The sequence below is a fragment of the Myotis daubentonii genome, chromosome 16 (genome assembly GCF_963259705.1).
Source record: "Myotis daubentonii chromosome 16, mMyoDau2.1, whole genome shotgun sequence".
In the NCBI taxonomy this organism is placed as follows: domain Eukaryota; kingdom Metazoa; phylum Chordata; class Mammalia; order Chiroptera; family Vespertilionidae; genus Myotis; species Myotis daubentonii.
The window spans coordinates 32,482,387-32,501,151 of record NC_081855.1 but is presented as its reverse complement, the minus strand read 5'-3'; the positions used below and the strand labels follow the sequence as shown (position 1 = coordinate 32,501,151).

Here is an 18,765-nt window from a genome sequence, read left to right as displayed (position 1 = left end):
TAGATGATCTACTTCTACACCTTTACTTTTGTCATTCTACAAAATTCTCTCCACGAGGCAAAACTTTAAACTCTTGAGGGTAAAGGCTGGGCTTCCTGATACCCTCCCGGACCCCTAACTCAAGGGGTACGGAATTTGGCTAGTGACCTGCGCCCACAGACTGCGGGTAACCCACAGCCTTGTTGAGGGGGGGGGGGGTGGTGGGTGTGACTGGTGATACCGCCCCCGCCCGCACCTCCCAAACACAGCTCTCCTGGACTCTGTAAATGAAAGAACACCAAACGACTCTGTTCAAAACAGTTTATTTTATTTTATTTTTTTTTTGTCAGACAAACACATTGATTTCTGGACCACAGTAGAGGATGGAAACCTTTCACAAACTTATTTATTTGAAAATACAAATATAAAATTATACTTTCCACATCTGTGATGTGAGAGACTGCCATCCACATAGTAATTTTTTACAACAGGGCTTTAAGAAAAGCCACACACAAAGACCTGAAAGATGCTTGAGATATATATATATATAGATACATATATATGTATATATATAAAAAAAATACTCACTACCAAAGTTGTCATCAGTTTCATACTAAAGTATAAAAGTAAGGGTGAGGTCAGCCACAGTGCGAGGGAAAGTTTTATTTCGATACATTTATGTCCACATGAAACGCTTAGACTTGCATCCTATCACATATGGAATTCCGAGTTTACAACACACCATGAACGGCAGATTGGCTAGCCCACGCTACTCAAGAGGACACTCACAGATTCCACACGGATGGTTCAGTATGTACAGGTACAGTAGCGCCTTCTAGGGAGGCTCTGGGACTTGTCTCCCAGTCCCTCTCCCCCGCCCCCTCCTGCCCGCCTCCCGGGAATGAAAGCCTGTCTGAGACAATACATTCTGATTATTTTTGATAGCCGAGCGAGCGGTTGGATTAAGGTTGCTTCCCCAGAGGGGTGGGTTTATGCAGATTTCTTTGTGTCTTAGTTTACTTACTTTTTTTTTTTGTTAAAAAAAAAAGAAAGGAAAGGAAAAGAAAAGAAAACAAACATATTACAGTATTGAAGTATTGCTTAACATAAGGTGGTGTTTCCTTGTGTAGTGTCTGTGCCCAGGTCTGGGCTGAGCTGACTTCTGCTGCTTTTCTGCTTAGGGTGGGGGTGGGGGAGCCCGCCAGTGTCTCTCTTCAATGTGCTGGCCTGCGTCTGTCCCTCTGCCCGCCCCCCCCCCCCCCCCCTTGCTTTTTTGTCTTTCTTGGGAGGCAGCCTGGCTGGTGAAGCACATTCAGAAAAAAATTCTCCCCTCCCCACCCATCCCTAGGCTCCCTCTGTCCCTGCATGCCACTCCCAACCAATAAAGAGAAGTATGAGTTAGTGTTTCTTTTGTAAACAATTTCATATGCAATATAATACAGAAAGCATGGCTGACCTTCAATAAAACATGTAGTAAACTATATTGCTTTATTTTTGATGACGCTGCAGTGAGTGAATGGCAGAATGAAGCAGTGTGGTGGTGGCTAAGTCCCTAGCCCTCGTTTGCACTAAAGATCAAAAACAGGTTTTGTTTTTCTATTTGGAACCCAAACAAATCTTTTTTTTTTTCTTCCAAAATCCCCAAATGAAAAAAAAAAAAACCAAGAAGAAGAAGAAGAAGAAAAAAGGACCCCCCCTCCCACCCCAAACAAAAATAAAACTGAAAACAGAAACTAAACACCTTTCAGGTCATTAGAACCAACAATTACCCAATGATTTTTATACTAGTCTAGCAAGATGTGTGTAACATTCACTGGCTGTGAATTGCTGTGCTGTGAAACATCAAATTGACAGCAAAAGAGCCATGCTACCTTAAAGTCCAAGCTACGAGTTCAAATTAAGATGAAGGTTATGAAGGATAGAAACGCAAAGGCCTGTCGGGGCTTCGTTTGAATCAAGCCAGTGAGCGCCTGGGATGGAGTGAGAGGCGGTTTGGTTTTCCCGGTGGGTGTGAGGAAGGCCACAGACCAGGTGTGCGACAGCCCCGGCGAGGGGACCACGCGCTGGGTCATCCCCGGGTGGAACCAGGAATGGGTCCGGGAGCTACTGCCCCTCACTCTCCTCTGCTTGGAAGGAGAGGAGCCTGGGGGTCCCAGGCAGATGGATCTGGAAGCCAGAAAGTCACCCGGTGGCGGTTTTATGATTCCGGGGAAAAGCCATCGGCCAAGAGGGTTTCTCCCCCAGGGAAGGCGAAAGGTGGTTCCCATGTTCGCCACTGAGCTTGATTGAAACGAAGACGAGGCTGAACGTCAGTGCGAACAAAATTTACAAAAACCTTTCAAAATGGACTTCTAGATGAGTGGGGGGGACTAACGTGAACCCTAACCTAGGTAGCCACATTAAAACATATCGGATTTCCACGAGATTTGTGCTATGGGCTACTGGGTCTCTTCAAAAGGTATTATAAACATCTAAAACATATTCACACAGATTATCAATTTCTTCTGAGCATTCTTAAAAAAATATTTTTTTTCTCTTAGTAAAATCATTTTAATATACCATGCCTCCCTCTTTTAAAAAATAAATTAAAAAAATCCAGTTTTGCATATCTAGCATTAGCATTTAAGGTAGTATGGCACACCCCTTCACAGTTGCGGGGTGGGGTGGGTGGGAATCTACAAAACGCCGTGGAGTCTGCCGGCATTTGAACATCGTGAGACCTTGGGTTAGTTGAAACCACATCAGATCAGCAAGAAATAAAATGAAAACTTGAAATCGAAAAAAAAAGAAAAATTAAAAGGAATAAACTGCCCCCAAATTATTAACTTTTTTTTTTCCATAAATAAGAGAAAGTTCTATCCTTACTGGTCCTAAATCTGAATAACTATGTCTAAATTTTTAAACCTTAATTACATTATACCTATCAATATGTACTAGAAGAAAGAGGAGAAAAAAAGTCACTATACTAGTACCAGGACAGCACGCTTACAAGATAGCCATTTTATACATTATTAACAGACAGTGATCAACAAAGAGTCTCCTGTGAGGTGGTGGGGATGCAGAGAAAGGCAGGGTAGTACAGTACATCACCAACATGGACAAAACAGTAATTCAATTCCCTAGTCTAGACACTGAGTTTCTGGGAATTTACTGTCTCTTTTTGTTTTGCTTGTGTTTTGTTTTTTTCCTTAAATAAAATGTCTATTTTGTTATTTTATTACTTGAACAATTCAGTTTGGATATTTTAAAAGCGCCCAGCTTTTGACTTTAACCTGGTTGTTTGGTAATCGAAAGAAAAACAAACCCCTCCCCAAAATCTCACCAAACAACCTAACATTTTATTGGAAAAACAAATAACATGATTATGTTTAAGTGTTGTTGTTTAATTGGAATAAAAAAAGGCTCTTTTTTTCTTTCTTTCCGAGTGAGCATTTTGGAGCCTTTCGTTTGAAGATGCATTTGCCCTACCGTGTCTGTGAATGTCTACATTAGTCTACTTTGTTAGTAAAATTTATAAAAATAGGAGTGCAGCAGCTCTTTATAATAAATGTCGCGTTCAGTGTCTCATACTGGCTGTGCCTTAAGTACCAAATTTATAAACGTAACAATTTAAAAAATATTAATAAAACGGCAATATCACATTTTAAAAAAGAAAAAATATATATCCACACTACAATATGTTTTAATGCCATCTATTGAGTTGTACTTCTATAGTTGCTGTTGCCGACCTATTACCAATATTAAAAAAAAGTTAAATTAAAAAATATCCTTCATCATAAGTATCTTTCCCCAACCGAGGACCATATATTATAACAGCCAAATGTTAACATGTGCAAACAGGAAACTGTCAGTTTTTCCCACCAGTCACAGTGCAGCGATGTTTATACTTTTTATTTTTAAAATTCTGTTTACATCTACAATAAATTAAAAAAAAAAAATTCTTCCATAGCCTCTCTGGTGATACTTGCAGCACTGAGGTATTAAAAATAATATATAAACCGAAAGGTTGCTTTCCTAATTGGTAAATAGAAAGTGAATGGAGAAAAGGTTTCATTAATGCAGGCTTATCCACTCCTGGCCTGGGGGCCCCAGAGCTGGGGGCGGGTGAGGGACGTTGGGGGGGGGGAGGGGAGCGGGGGGAGAAGAGAGGCAAACTGTCCCAGGGCCCTTTGGAGGTGCTGAAATGATTGGACAATAGAAAATGATCAAATATTTAAAAATTAAGACTGAAAAAGGATGTCTCCCCACCCCTCCCTACCCAAGCCAAACAGATGTGCTTTGAAACTTTAAATATGTTAAATATTAAAATTGTAGCTTTGTTTTTAAAAAACGTCTTGGGAAAAGCGGTTTTTCATATTTTAAATAAAAATCTAACTAGACGGTAACATTTGAAGCTGTGCACAGACGAGAGGTTAATATGCTGGTATGACACTAATCGAGTCTATCACACAGACAAGAGGAGCTAAACAGTGTTCCAACTCTCCCGGGGTCGTCCTGGCAGCTGGGTGTTCTTCAGCCTCAGCAACCGACTGGGCTCTGGTTCCTTCCCCTCCTCCCGCCGCCGAGCATCGAGCTGCCTGGGACCGACTCCCTCACAAAAATATTTTTGATTCTCTCTTTCTTAATAGTTTCTATGTAGTTAATGGAATTGTATTTACAACATTTCTTTTTTTTTTTTTTAGAAGTCACAATTTCAAAAAACCTTATATCACCTCTTTTAACAGAAAAAAAGCACTTCTAGAAAAGGAGGACACTCGAAACATGGTCATCCTTACCTTATTGCCGAAAATAGATATACTTAGGTTAACAAAGAGACATCACCAAAAAGAACTGCGCAGTCTGTGATTAGCCTACTGCATCTCACTCCTCGGACAGCGCAGTGGAAAGCCAGTGCCCGCCTCCCTCCACACTTCGCGCCCGCGCTTCCCCCTGCGCGCTCAAGTTGCACCTGAAAATCCATACAGTCTCAGAATTGGTACCAAAATATTGAGAGTAATATTACCATCTCAGCATCCTTTAAAAGTGAGAACAGAATCCAAACAAGCAAAAAAAGTTTTTTTTTAAAGAAAAAAATACCTTAATATAACAATTATACTATGGTTAGCTTTTAACTAGATATTAAAGCTATATGACTACTGGACTAAGTCAAAATCACTACTAAATGTGATTCAAAGAGATTTCAAAGGAGAAGGGGCAAGAGAGAAGGGGAAGGGAAACCATCAAGAAAAACAAAAACAAAACAAAACCAAAATCATGGGTTATATACACATTGAAAAGCTGTTGTCTTATATTACAGCAGACTCGTGAGATGATGAGATGTGTCAACCCTCGATCCGAAGCGAGCCATCTCTGGTTGGGATGGGGAGTGAAGCTGGTGGGGGTCCAGGTCTGATGACATCACCTAAACAAAGGGCCACTCAGAAACTTCGCCCAGTCTTGCCTGGACATCCAGGTATGCTCTGCAGGGTACGGAAGGTCGGGGTGCCCGAAGAGAACATAAAAGTGGGGGGTGGGGGGAGAAAGAAGAAGTGTCAGGCAAGTATCCGGTTTATTCCAACTACATGCTTGAAACTGGCCTCGCTAACAGCGTGCTGGGGGCACAGCTCTGGGAAACCTGACACTAAGCCGCCGAGGCTGGGGCAGGGCAGCCTGGCTTTGCTGGCTGGGTGCAGGCTGTGGGGCCCCGGAGGGGATGGCAGGAAGTGCGGCCCGCCCATGCGGTCCTGCTGGTTGTGGGCTGGACTGGTGAACTGCACTCGACCAGCAACGCTTTCTCTGGTGAAGCTTCTGCTCTCAAGGCCACCAAGTTTGACAAACGTCTGCCTTTATCAACTACCCATCAATGACGGCCCAGAACGGAAAATGCAAATGCCCACTAAACAGACTCCTAGGAATCAAGGTCAGGACACGATGAAAACATCCACAATGAATAGCCAGCTTTGGTTACAGGAAATAAATAGAAACAGGCCCGGGAGTCATGGGCGTGATAGCTGAGTCTCCCCGAACGGGTGGGCCTGGCCCCGTGGGAGATGGCACTGAGCATGCCTTTTGGTGCAGCCACGTGGCTCAGTTGGCTCCCTTCATCCGTTTTGGAGGTGCGGGGGGTGGGGGGTGGGGGGGGGCGGGTGGGCAGGATGCTACCTCCATTCTCTTGGTTATTTCCTCCTTCTGTGGAAACTGAGTCCCAGAGTGGGATAGAGGATGGGCTGGGAGCAGCCTTGCCCCTCCCCCGCCCCTTGGAAAGGCTGGGGTGGCCTTGGAGGCGTGGCCAGAAGCCCTGCACCACCCTCCTTTAGCAGGGACAGGAGGGCTGGCAGCCCCAGCCCCTGGCCTCCCAGGGATCTGCTGCACCTGATGGTTGTGTAATCCCTTGGGCATGTGACCACAGAGGGCTGGAGCCACCTCAATCCCCAGAGTTCCCGGATCTCTGGGTCTGCCTGGCGCTCAGAGGACCCTGCCTCCCTCTGGGGCCCCAACATCAGCTTCGTTAGTGGTGCGTGGCTCTCCTTCAAACTGTTAGTGGCCTCTGGCTCCACCATGGCTGGGTCAGTGCTCTAACGGCCGTGGAGGCGAGGGCTGGGGAGCGTCCACACACGGGGTTTATTGGGTTAAGAGAGGTAGTTGAGTTAGTTGAGGTGATTCCTTAGCAGCAACATTAGAGAAATCCAAGAGAAATTTATGGAGCTCAACTCAGCCTGGCCCCCTCTACGAAAGAGGAATCCTACGGACTACAAGCCAGCGACAACCACCTCCAGCCTGGCTCCTCCTACGCCCCGACTCCGGGAGTGACAGGCACTCAGCCCGGCTGGGGCTCTCTGAGTGGGACCCACTCCCAGACTTCGCTTTCACCTCCCTCTTCCCGAGAGAAAGACCCACGTCCCTAGGCCCCCAAACCAACGTGCTGCCGCAGGGCGCACTGGCTTCCCGAGGGCACCCCTCTGGCTTCCTGGTCTTCCCCCCAGAATGGCAGGTTCTCATTTTCAAATGAGAGCGTGACATGAGGCTCCCCCCCCCCCCGCCCCCCCCCGACTGCCCCAGCCTCCCTCTCCTTCACGCCACCCCTTCCATGGCCCGTCAAAGTGATTTAAAAAATGTTTAATTAACTCGAGCTCAGTTTAAAAGGTTAGGAAACTGGCAGGGATCCAAGCCCATGTTACGCAGGTGATATCGTTAATTTAATTTGCTTTTCGAGCGGTAATCTGGATAATTACTCAGTAGTTACTGGAAAAAATGTTTTCTTTTCACTCAAAGGTGCAGTCTGGCTGTTTGACGGCAGGAACCCCATTGTCTGAGGCCAGGAGCTCTGGGGAGCTGAAAGGCCCAGCACCCCACCAGGTCAGCTCCCCGGGACCCTGGGGGAGGCCTGGCAGGAGCCCCGCATGTCCCTGCCTCCACTCCCCTGGGACGGGCACAACATGTGATCGCCTTCCAGTTTCCCACTCTTGATCGTATTTGAAGACAAAGAAAGATGAGCGGTGGGGAAGATGGAGAAAAGGAAGCAAAAGAACCAAACCGAGAAAAAAAGACAGTAAAACAAAAAAGTGTGTGGGGGGCGTCATGATTAAAGCTGAAGAAAAGAATGAAAGATTCAAAGATTGGATTTTTTTTACCCCCACCCCTCCAAGAAAGGTCCAGAGAGAGGAGAGAGATGGATGTGATGAGACCGGGCCCGTGCGTACTGCATGCCCAGGGCGCACGCGGTACGAACACGCCCGGCCGGGCGGAGACATATGGCAGAGAAGTAATACCTCAGAGTGAGATGGCAACGAAAGCACCTGCTCAATGGTATCCATTTGTAAAGGCCGTTGCAATCAAAGGTCCCTAAAATTGCACAATTGTTAAGGTCATCAGCACTCTATACATGGGAACAGATTGTCATATTCTGGGAAAGGAAATTATGTCTGGGACTAGACTGTGGTTGCCAGCATGAATATGTAATTCTGAGACACCGTGCCATGAGGGGCCAGGATCCCCCCCCGCCGGCCCCGCTCCCGCCCCACGCCTGTCTGTGTGCCCAGGGGAAAATCAAGAGCCAGATTCAGAGGGGCGTGTGGTGATGGGAAACGGAGGCTCCAGCCCCAAATGAGAGGCGTTGTTGCCCTGAACCCCTGGGAGGGCAAAGATAACAGTGTCTCTGGACTCCCGACGGCTCCAGCTGGGGAGAAAGCAGGTCCTGTGCAGACCAAAGGCAACGCTATGTGGTTATTTCTGAAAACCAGCACAGCACACAGGTCGGAGAGACCCTGGTGTTCAAGAACAAACAGGGCCCGTGTTTCTGGGTGCTGAGAATGGGAATGAGTTGTGTTCTACCTGGTGAGAGAGAGTCTCCCACATTGATGCAGCTCTCAGCTGAACAACAGTACTCTGGATTGGGTCCTACAGCTGACCTGAGGGGTTCTGACACATCAATCTACTGACTTAAGTGATACTGGCTTGGGAGTGGGCTTGAACAAGGACCCAGGCCACAGAGGCCAGGGCTGGCAGGACTGTGTGTGTGTGTGTGTGTGTGTGTGTGTGTGTGTTTTTGCAATCAGGGGGCAGGAACTCAGAGGCCCTGGTGCCCCAGACTGTCTGCACTTGCTCTGTTCTCCCCAGCGCAGCCCCTGAGGCAGGGCTCTCACGACAAGGACCGGAGCTGGGACAGCAGACACTCCCATCTTAGCTCCAAGCCAAACTGCCTCCCAGAGGCCGAGGTTGGCCAGGGCAGAGGTTGGCTGATTTCGTTTTCCAAATGAAAGGGACAGGAGTGAGTGGGCTCAGGCACATTCATGCTCACACACACCGGGAGGGAAAGAACAATACAATCTGAAAATAGCATGCAAATCTGTTAAGCAAATTTCTATGGCCTGGATTAGTCAGATTATAGAACCACAGAGCATTACAAATATCAATGCATTGGGCCTCGGTGGGGAGGGCACAGCTAAAGAACACAAGTGGGAACTTACTTGGAACCTGGAAACTGTAAGAAACATTAGCAAAGGAAACCTCCTGGGGAGGGGCCTGCAGCACACGCACCTACGCTGCACCTGGGGCCGCTACCTTCCAGTGGGGGCTCCACAGCTCCGAGGTCCCAGCCCACGTGACAGTCTCCAGCAGGCAGAGATCAAGGACCAGGGGCCGATACTGAGGACTGACTATGTGCCACCAGGTGACATACCCTAGTCCCGTGGTCAGCAAACTGCGGCTCGAGAGCCACATGTAGCTCTTTGGCCCCTTGAGTGTGGCTCTTCCTAAGCCTTAGGAGTACCCTAATTAAGTTAATAACAATGTACCTACCTATATAGTTTAAGTTTAAAAAATGTGGCTCTCAAAAGAAATTTCAATCGTTGTACTGTTGATATTTGGCTCTGTTGACTAATGAGTTTGCCGACCACTGCCCTAGTCCCATAAATTCTCAGTCCTCTGAGAGAGACACACTTATTTTTGTTTTGCAGCCAGGGAAGTGGTGGGTCATATAAGTGGCTCAAGGTTGCATGGGCTGAAGGTGACGGTGTGGTGCCCTGAGCCTGCCCTGCCCACGCTCCTTCCACTCCATCATGGGGCGCGGCCCACAGGCGCTCTGGTAACATCTGAATGGAGGAGCTTCAGCCCCAGGTGGCTGAAATGACGTGGACGGGGACCCACCACCCTCTCCTTGGCTTCCAACTCTGGGCTTTCCCGGCACACCCTCCCCATGGGCCACAGAAGATGGGCAAGAAGGAGACAGGAAGGCAGGGGAAGGAAGGTACTTACAGCTATGCCGTGGCCGAAGCCAGAGCCCGGCTGTGGGCTGGCCGCACTTATGTAATTCCCCACTCCGGAGTCCTGGCTGGCAGGGCCGTAGAGATCGGCGACAGGTCCTGGGCTGTTGGCCCCCGGGAAGCCTCCGGGCCGCGCCGGGTTGGAGCCTGCCGGGGAAGCGGGCGCGCCAAAATTCGGTTGAGCACTGTAGCTATTCAGGACTGGTGTGCAGAGAATAGAGCTGGGTATGAGGCCAGAAGCCAGGCATGCACCGGTCATTACAAGCCAAACACTCGAGAAAAACAGCTGAGGCCCAACTTCTAACACTCAACCAAGGCCATGCGAAAACATCAGCAGGGACTCAAGAATACTCAGCCCAGGCTACTACTAAGAAGCTCGGAGCTCCAAAAATATAGAGAATAAAAAAACAATCATTCAACACACTACGGCAATCCACCGGAGGGTGCTCCACTGCCCACCAAGTTATCACAATAGAAATAGAGATATATATGGAGGAGAGAGAGAGAGATTTTTGTTCACATCTGATTTGATGCTCATGCATTCTTGTCTAGGTCTGGGCACGTTGAGACAGCATTCACATCCCATGCAAACTACAAAGGAACTAGTTTTAGACTACACATTGTGTTAATATTGATATTAAAACGTGACAGGAAACAAAGCAATTTGTGTCTAGGAAAAAAAAATCTTCGGGGAGGGGGTTTTTGATTTTTGTTTTTGTTTCGCATTTTCTTTTTTTGTTTGTTTTTGGATCCATTAAATGACAATTTGTGTTTGTTTGTTTTTTTTAAAAAGACAAAAAAGATCTCCATTCTCCATCCCCGCACCCAACCACTTCCCCCCTCCCCACTGGCTACTCCCTCCCCACCCACCCCTCCCCATTGATATCCCTGAATGAAAGTCGTCCATACTGAACGTGGTCGGAGGATGGGATATGTCATGGAAAGTCGGGGCATCTCAACAGAACCGGAATGATGGTGGCAGAGGGCTCCCTTCTGGGGTGGAGAGCAGGGGATGGAGGGAGGGGATGGGGTGGGGATGGCAAATCTGGAGGCTGGGGCTGAAGTCGGGTGAATGCCAATGATAGCCTACAGGACACCCACACACTCACCTCCTGCAGTAGAAGGAAAGGGGGGATTTAAACTTTTTTTCCTTTTGTTTAAAAAAAAAAGACAGAAATATGAATGCAGAGCATCCTGACTGAACCAGTTTATAGCTAAAGCATATCTGACTGAAATGCCTGCTTCCTGTTAGTTCTCTTCAGATATAAACTCCAGACTGACAAAAAGAGCTAGGAATGTACCTTTGTGACAGCAAGTGGGGACTTTGAGCCCCCCATCCCCAGAGTGGTGGGTGAGGGGGAGCAGGAGGAGACACAGCCTGGGGCCCCCCACCCTTAACCTCCCCAAATTCCGTCATCCCCTCCCCAGTGAGAGCCACGGCTGTCAACCAGGTTAATTTTGTCTCATCTTCATGTCCCCTTCGCAGCTTAAACATTTTCTTTTCCAGAATGGGGAACATTTTTTCTTTTAATTGCAAAAGTTAAGTTCTCATAGATTTTAAAGTTCAAGGTGACCGGGGCTGGCGACTTCTGGGTGACAGCTAACCTGTCTCCAAGAACCAGACCATCTGGGCTCCGTGCATTTCCACGGCTCCAAGGGGCCGCTCCTCCACGTCTTCTCCCTTCTGCCCCCTCAGCATTCCCCTCTCTGCCCGGTGGCCAGCTGCCCTCAATGGCAGAAGGAAAGGACATGTGCACCCCCTCTTGGTCATGGCCTTGCCCAGGGGCCTGTGGCTGCAGTCCCCGCTTCTGGTGGGGCTGGAAAAGCCAGAAGTGGATGGATTTTTACCAACCTGTCACCGGGGATGGGAAGGGACTGGCTGACCTTGCACCCAAGCCAGACTGGGAGGAGACTGGGAACAAGAAGATACAAAAGAGACCAAACCAAGCTGCTTGGCTCCTGACTCAGCAGAGAAAAGGGAAGCTGCTACCTGGGATGCCCTCTGGGCAGGAGGCCCCAACGTGAGGCCCCTTGGAAGCTGCAGCCGAGAAATGAATGAACTGGCTGATGAAAAGAACAGGTTAAAGAGACAGAACAAAATCACAGAGGCTTAGAGCAAATAAGTGGCTGATTTGGGAATGCTCTGGCAGACAAAAGGGACGGGGCTTTTGAATATAGAAGATTAAGCTTGCAGATAACATTTGTCCTTTCTCACTCAGGGAGGCGAGTATCAAGCCGAGATGTTCAAAAGGCAGAATTATCTTGGTCTAACACACTGTTTCTCCTCTGGGCTAGGGAAGGTGGAGAGCGCGCAGACCGTGGACTCCTGGGTCACCCAGGCAGCTGACCCCTGTCCTATGCCAAGTAACTAACAAGTGGCTAGCCTGTTCTGTTTTAGGGGTGGGGGGCCAAGTGGAAGATGGACAGATTTTTTTTGGCAGATGAGGATCTAGGAAGACCGTGGGCAGGCTGGGCTGGGAGAAGGGAGCGTGCGGTCTCGGCTCCCTCCAGCAGGGGGAGAACTACCCAGAGACAGATCCACCGGCAGAGGCAGCCTCGGGGACAGGATGCAGCGCGCCCACAGAAGGATGCTGTGCGCCCACACAGGGATGCTGTCCAGAAACGCCCCCTCCATTGGCTCAGAGACAAGAGGGCTGCAGGTCTTCTTCCCATCCCCGGCTGCCTCCCCCGCTCCTGTGTGCCCAGGCCTGCAGCTTAAGAGTTGGTCTGAAGGAAATGTGGCCATAAGCAGCTCTTCTAGGCCCGTATAACCCCTCCCCTGCTCAGCCATCTCCCATCAAGTGGCACTAAAGGCGCCGTATAGAATGCAGCTTTAAAACCCCAAGCCCCCTATTGTCACATACACTTGCTGCTCACAATGCCCGAGGCCCATCTCAAAGCCACCTTGCAGGTGTCCCCCAGCCAGGGGCGACAACTGGGCATAGTCGCGGGCAAGAAGCAGCCAGTTCCGGGCGGGTCTCCTTTCTCCAGGCTTCTGGGCAGTGGGACCTGACCCATCAATGGATGGGGGCATGGAGGAGCCGTGCCCGTGTTCCAGCCAACAATTCCTTCCTTCCCTCCCTCCCTCCCTCCCTCCCTCCCTCCCTCCCTCCCTCCCTCCCTCCCTCCCTCCCTCCCTCCCTCCCTCCGCGTGTTAAAGTCCCCAAACAAGCCCTCCGGAGTCCCAGGCATCCTGGGAAAGGGCTCTGGCTGCTGGGGGAGAGGGGGGACCGCCACTTCGCAAGCAAACTTCTCAGCAGCCGTTGTTTCTGTGTGCAGGTGGGAAGGCCTTAGGGGCAAAGTGGTTTCCTTCTCTGGGGAAGTTCCTACTGAACGCTGGCTGGCTCCACAGGAAAGGGGGTTACCCGAGGACCCCTCTCCCTCTGAGCTATGACCTCGAGAGGAGAGGCAGGGGGAGAAAGCACGAGGCCGAGGTCCTGACCTGGGTGTGTTTTCTGTGAAGGCACCTCCGCTTTCTGTCTTGATGGAGGGCACCGCGCCCCAGGCACCAAGACTCATTTTGAGGGGCCAGAAATGGTCCCACACGCTAGGATCGCGTCAGGAAAAGGGGGTGGCACGTCTTTCTTAACAGGCAAGGGCACCTTGCTACTGACTTGGTGGAGCATGCCTGTGTGTGTGCGTGTGCGTGCGTGTGTGTGTGTGTGTGTGTGTGTGTGTGTGTGTAGGGTCTCAGTACATGTTGCTGAATAATAGTGCTGAGATTCAGATATGGGACATTATGATTCCTGTCTCAGAAGAGGACAATGTCTTGCAAACACCTGGCATTTCTGTAGAAAAGGTGTGATATTAAGGGCTTGGGCCAAGCCCTGCCCCGGGCTGGTAGTTTGGGGGCTCACTGTGGGGAAGAAGGGTTGTGGCTCCATCAGCTGCTCTGGGCAGTTCCTCTTCACCCCTCACCCCTGTGCACCAGCACCTTCTGTGCTTTATTTGTCCAGCTGGTATGTGCAGGGATGCAGCTGTGATGTAGAGAGAGGGGGGGCACTGGACTTGGAGTCAGAAGACCTGAGTGTGACCCTGGCCCTGACCTTGGGGTCAGACCCTCACCGGCCAGAGTCCTGGTCTGTGAGTACTGCCCGCCTTCGTCAGCCTGACTCTCAGCGGGAAAAACAGAAAGCGCTCTGTAACTTGTCAAGTTTAAAGCAAATACACCTATTTTTGAAATGATGGTGTATGCAGAGCCCAACAAAACAGGTACTACGTGCAGATTTAGGAAAATTTGATATAGGAGAATACAATTCACTTGCCATACAAGTCAGGAGGTGATTTACAGAAGGATCGATTCATCCACCTGGTGCATGTAATCATCGCGGACCTGAAGAAAGGACTCGGGGGATGGTGGGCAGGAAGGCAAGGACACTAAATCCCACCGAGGCCAGCAAGAGGGAATACATTTGAATTAAAGTTGGAGGCATTTTGCATTAAATAACAGAAGGAACTCTTGGCCATGCAGGAAAAAAGAACACTCTGACCCAGGAAAGCCAGGGAATCTTACTCCTGAGGCCTTGACAAGGGGCTATCCTGCAGGCTTAGACCCTCAGCTGGACCTCACTTACTAGCAGATCAAAGCTGGGGCACCTCTGTCCTCGGGGTTTGGAGGCAAGCCCGGGGGATGAGTGCCTTCCGTCTGGCACATAGTCTGCCCACGTGGGCTCTGAAGGGGCTGGGCTGAGAGTGGAATTAGTCATGGGGGTAAGGGAGGTCCTGGGAGAGGGCAGTGAGTCCAGACAGCCTGGCTGTAGGTCTAGGAAAGGTAGGAGAGTCCAGCTATTTCTGTATGGCCCCTAATGAATGCCCCTGGGCCTGAGGCAGAAAGCTAGGGCTCAGGCTGCAAGGGGCACCCCCGGGAGGGCACTTGTAGCTCTAAGGCCTGAAAAGGAGGTGATTACTGACCCAGAGAAAGGAAATGCTTACAATGACCCCAGCCCACATACCTGAGCCAAGCCAGGGCCCTGCCAGGTCCCAGCCTGGGACCCAGGTCCTGGTTTGGTGGGTCTCACATTTCCCCAAAGGGCAGGGCCAGCCCTCAAGACAACGTCAGTCATTTGCTTTGTGACTTATCTGCTGCTGCCAGGCTTAATCTCGGGCAGGCGGCCCTGGTGGCCCCTGCACACGTCTGGGACCGAGTGTGTGCTGCTCAGAGCGGGGCAAATGCAATGGTGGCCCGTCCCTCCCGGTCCAGTTCAGAAGGTGATGTACTGACCCATTCCCTACCTCAGCCCCCAACACAATGAGGACTGGGAACATAAGCTCATGTGATATTCTTGAGGCCGGGGCTGTGTTAACTCATCACACTGGATTTTAGGAGTTTGTTTGTTGTTTTAGAGAATTTAAAAAACTGACCGAAAAAGGAATGACCAGAGCGGCTATGCTGGTAGGCTGAGGCCAGAGTCACTGTCCCTCCAACACTCACCTCTGACTTGTCTATATCGTGCTTCTATCCACCCGACTGAAAACCCCACGGCACAGAGACTGTCTCCCCTATTAGCAAGGGACCCCTCAGGGCAGGGTGTGTGGACAGGTGGGCGCTCAGGGTCCCATGGAACCCTGTTCTCCAAAGCCAGAGCGACCCACCCCTCCTCCCCCACGACACCCGGGCCTCCGTGGACGCTGAGTCCAGACTGCCAACTGGCTGCCAACAGTGGAGACCCGCATCGTCCCTCTTCACAGCCAGCCACTCCTACGTGGGGGCTCTGAAGAATGGCAGCTGGGCACCCCAGGGGAGCAGAGTTAGGGACCCCACTCTGCAGTCTCCTTACTGTGCCCTCTGAAGGCAGTGCCACTGTGAACACACACAGAGGACCAAATGGGAGAGGCCACCATGAAAAGGTAAACCTGCTCCCGATAAGGAAGGAGAGACCTCGCCGTGGGTCTCGAGCAGGGGGGTGGGGGTGGGGGGGTGAGGGGTGGGGGGCCCACTCCAGCAGCCCAGCCGGCCACTGTGTCCCCGCCACCCTTCGGGAGCTTAGCCTGAAGGTGGGAGGGGCAGACAGAGAGGGCCGGCAATTACATGCAGCCTGGGAACCCTGTATGACACACTCAATTAAAATCGAACCAGCTCCGGGACCCAGATGCAGGGACAATCAATTTTATATACAGTAATTTCTTAAGCGCTGATGAAAGTCTATTTCAGAAGGAAAAGAGAAGAAACACTCTAAAACAGGGCAAGGAGGAGCAGAGTACGGCAATGATATCTCTTTCTCCCTGTCTCCATATCCAAACAGATATGCCACCGAGAGGCAGACACCCGGCGGGAACCAACAAGTCTCGACGAATCCAGAGACGCCTGGCGCATCGCAAACCCGGCACAGCACACACAGGGAGCGTTTGCTCATTCGCTGGCTGACAGGGAAGCCGGCGTCACATAAACACTCCAGCTGTCAGTTACCGAGGTGCCCGTCTCCGAAGACTGCCGTTCCTGTTTGTTCTCTCAAAACCTAACCAGCTTCAGACGGCGCTGGCTGATGCGGTGTCTGCCGGCTAACGCTGGCGTCTCGCCAGCGGGGACTTGATGGACAGCGGACCCTCGGACTTGGACCTAATGCAGTGATGGCGAACCTCTGACACGCGTGTCAGGGGTGACACGCGAACTCATTTTTTTGGTTGATTTTTCTTTGTTAAATGGCATTTAAATATATAAAATAAATGTCAAAAATATAAATCTTTGTTTTACTATGGCTGCAAAGATCAAAAAATTTCTTTATGTGACACGGCACCAGAGTTAAGTTAGGGTTTTTCAAAATGCCGACACACCGAGCTCAAAAGGTTCGCCATCACTGGCCTAATGACTTTGAAGAATGGTCCAAGCTTCTGGTGAAATCTCACTCCCCTGAAGGGATAGCTTCACTCCCGCCTGGCTGTAAACCACCCCCATCCCGTGTTAGTGTGAGCCCGGAGGTCCCACGCCACTCAGACCACTGCGGGGAGAAGGCTCCGGACGCTGGAGTGGCCCACCCGGAGGCTCTGTGGCCGGGACCATGTGCTTTATGTTGCGGGACACTCTCAGCAGCAAACAGCTCCTTCTCTGCCCACCTCGGTGCTCTTTTGTTATGGGCCCTGATTTGGGTCTGTGGGTGTGTCTCCTCCTCAGAATCTGCGGGCCCCCCAGAGGAGGGGTCAGCGGCTGGTAGCCATCGGTAGACATTCTGGAGATGGGGCGGACTGAAGGGCCTGGGCCTGGTGGCCAAGGAAACCAGGCTTTTGTCATGAGGGCAAAGAAGGAACTTTCTGGAGCCTCGGTGAGGCTCCCATTCCTCCCAGACCCAGGGGTCCTGGGGGCTAGAGCTTGTTTGCATGTGTCTAAGGAATGAGGGGAGAGGGGCCCAGGAAAGGCAAGGCCACGATGCGAGGCTGAGGCTGTGTGACCCTCACCCTGCCGGTGTGAACTGTCTGCCGGCGCCACTGCATCTCCAATGAAGGGACCTCAGCAGGCTGCCCCGCTCAGGTCTTCAGTCTCAAATGAAAGGTGGGGTGCCTGACCCCGTTCAGGGGGTTTCAACAGCGCCTCCGCCCTGAGCCTCTAAAGTGCTTGGGAAGATGAGGGGGAACCAACCAGGAGACAAATATTTATGATTTGGCTGAAGCAGGTGGTGTTTCAACACTCACATCCTGCTGCCTGTTCTCTAAATTAACAGGTTTCAGATTCCAAACCCACGCAGGTTAGAACTTGCAAGGAGCAGCAGATGGAGAGACCCGCCCGAAACCAGCAACCCCCATGAAGTGCGTACTGAGCTGCCCAGCAGCTGCTCACACAATCCTAGGGAGGCAGGTGCCGCCTCCATCACAGTCATCTAGGCAGAGGCGGGGTGGGGGTAGGGGTGAGAGGGTGGCCACCACGGTGACGACAGAGCCTTTGCTTCCCCATCCACCCCCCACGCCGACCTGAGAATCACCAGGAAATAAAGGCAGGGAGTGTGGTGCCCACTAGTGACCCCCTTTCTCTCTCCCTAACAGTGGGGTGGCTCCAAGCGTCTCCTAGTTCAATCTGAGAATGCCTGACCGGTGACTGCTGTGTCCCTGAGGCACGTCCACCTCCATTTTTTCAAAAAAGCAACCAGTCTGCTTCCCCCATGAGTACCCGGCGGCCCTCCACGCTCCTGCGCCGTGCGCTCCCTCACTAACTTCCCCCTGCCTGCCCCGGCCAGAGGGGCCAGGAGCTTGCTGGCGTCTTGTAAGTGACACTGTCAGCCCAGCATCCGTTTTCCCGGACTATGTGCTAGTGCTAAATGAAAGCACAGTGAAATCTGGCAAGAGCTGCGCATCGGACTGGGGGCTCCCGGAGCCAGGGCCATGCCTGCTGCATGAGATGGGGGACTGCGTCTCTCCCGTGGACCGGACCACCTTCCTTCAGGCCACGTCCTGGAGAACGAGGCTGGGCGTGCGGTACGTTGCTGGGAGCAAGGCGGGGTGGAGAGAGCACTGCCCAGAGAAAGGAAGCCCTCCCATGCCTAAGCCCGCGCAGAGACCCCTCTAGAAAGTGGGGTCTTTCTGCAACCAGAGGGCTGACCCCAGTCCCAAAGACCGCTCTGTCCTGCGGAGGGCAGTCCTGTGGGAGCTGGAAGGCCCTAGGGCCCATCAGTATGTACTGCCCAATCCCGCTGCATGGACACTGGCTGCCTGGGCCTCAGCGGCCGGGGGCTGGGGGGTGGGGGGGGGGTGGGAGTGGGGTGGGGTGGGAAGCCGGAGGGGCAGCCCCTTGAGGACCTGTACAAAAGGCTTTCCACTCGAGCAGCCCATCTTTAATGATTATAAAGGCACAGGAGTTTAATCCATTTTTGATGGAAGCGCTAATAGCTCTGTGTCCTTGAAGTTCAAAGCGGGCGCATACGTGTCACTAATTAGCTAAGCACGGAGCCATTCAGCTCCCTCTCATGTTTCTAATTAGGTCTTTAATAACAAACAAACTCTGACCTTACAGAAAGGCCCCCATTCGTCAGACAGTCAAGGAGGATGGCTGCGCCCCTCTTTATGGGGGATCCGGGGCCTCTGCTTCTCTGGGTACATGCCTTTACTCTCAGATGGCTGGTCC

At 51.1% G+C, this 18,765-nt stretch overlaps 1 protein-coding gene across 10 annotated transcripts in view; it reads right to left on the bottom strand.

Moving 5' to 3' along the window:
* Nucleotides 1-286: 286 nt before the first annotated feature.
* The window catches only part of MSI2 (musashi RNA binding protein 2), a 348,681-nt gene continuing 330,202 nt past the window's right edge, over nt 287-18,765 (bottom strand). For 2 of the 10 annotated variants that reach the window (XM_059669569.1, XM_059669571.1), the window contains 3 exons: nt 9,712-9,920; nt 7,728-7,800; nt 287-5,438 (listed from right to left, as the gene is read on the bottom strand). In XM_059669569.1, coding sequence (XP_059525552.1) covers nt 7,759-7,800; nt 9,712-9,920 — 251 coding nt within the window. In that variant the 3' untranslated portion in view covers nt 287-5,438; nt 7,728-7,758. The remainder of the gene's footprint in view (nt 5,439-7,727; nt 7,801-9,711; nt 9,921-18,765) is intronic. The other 8 variants (XM_059669572.1, XM_059669573.1, XR_009449177.1 and 5 more) reach the window with 5 other exon arrangements.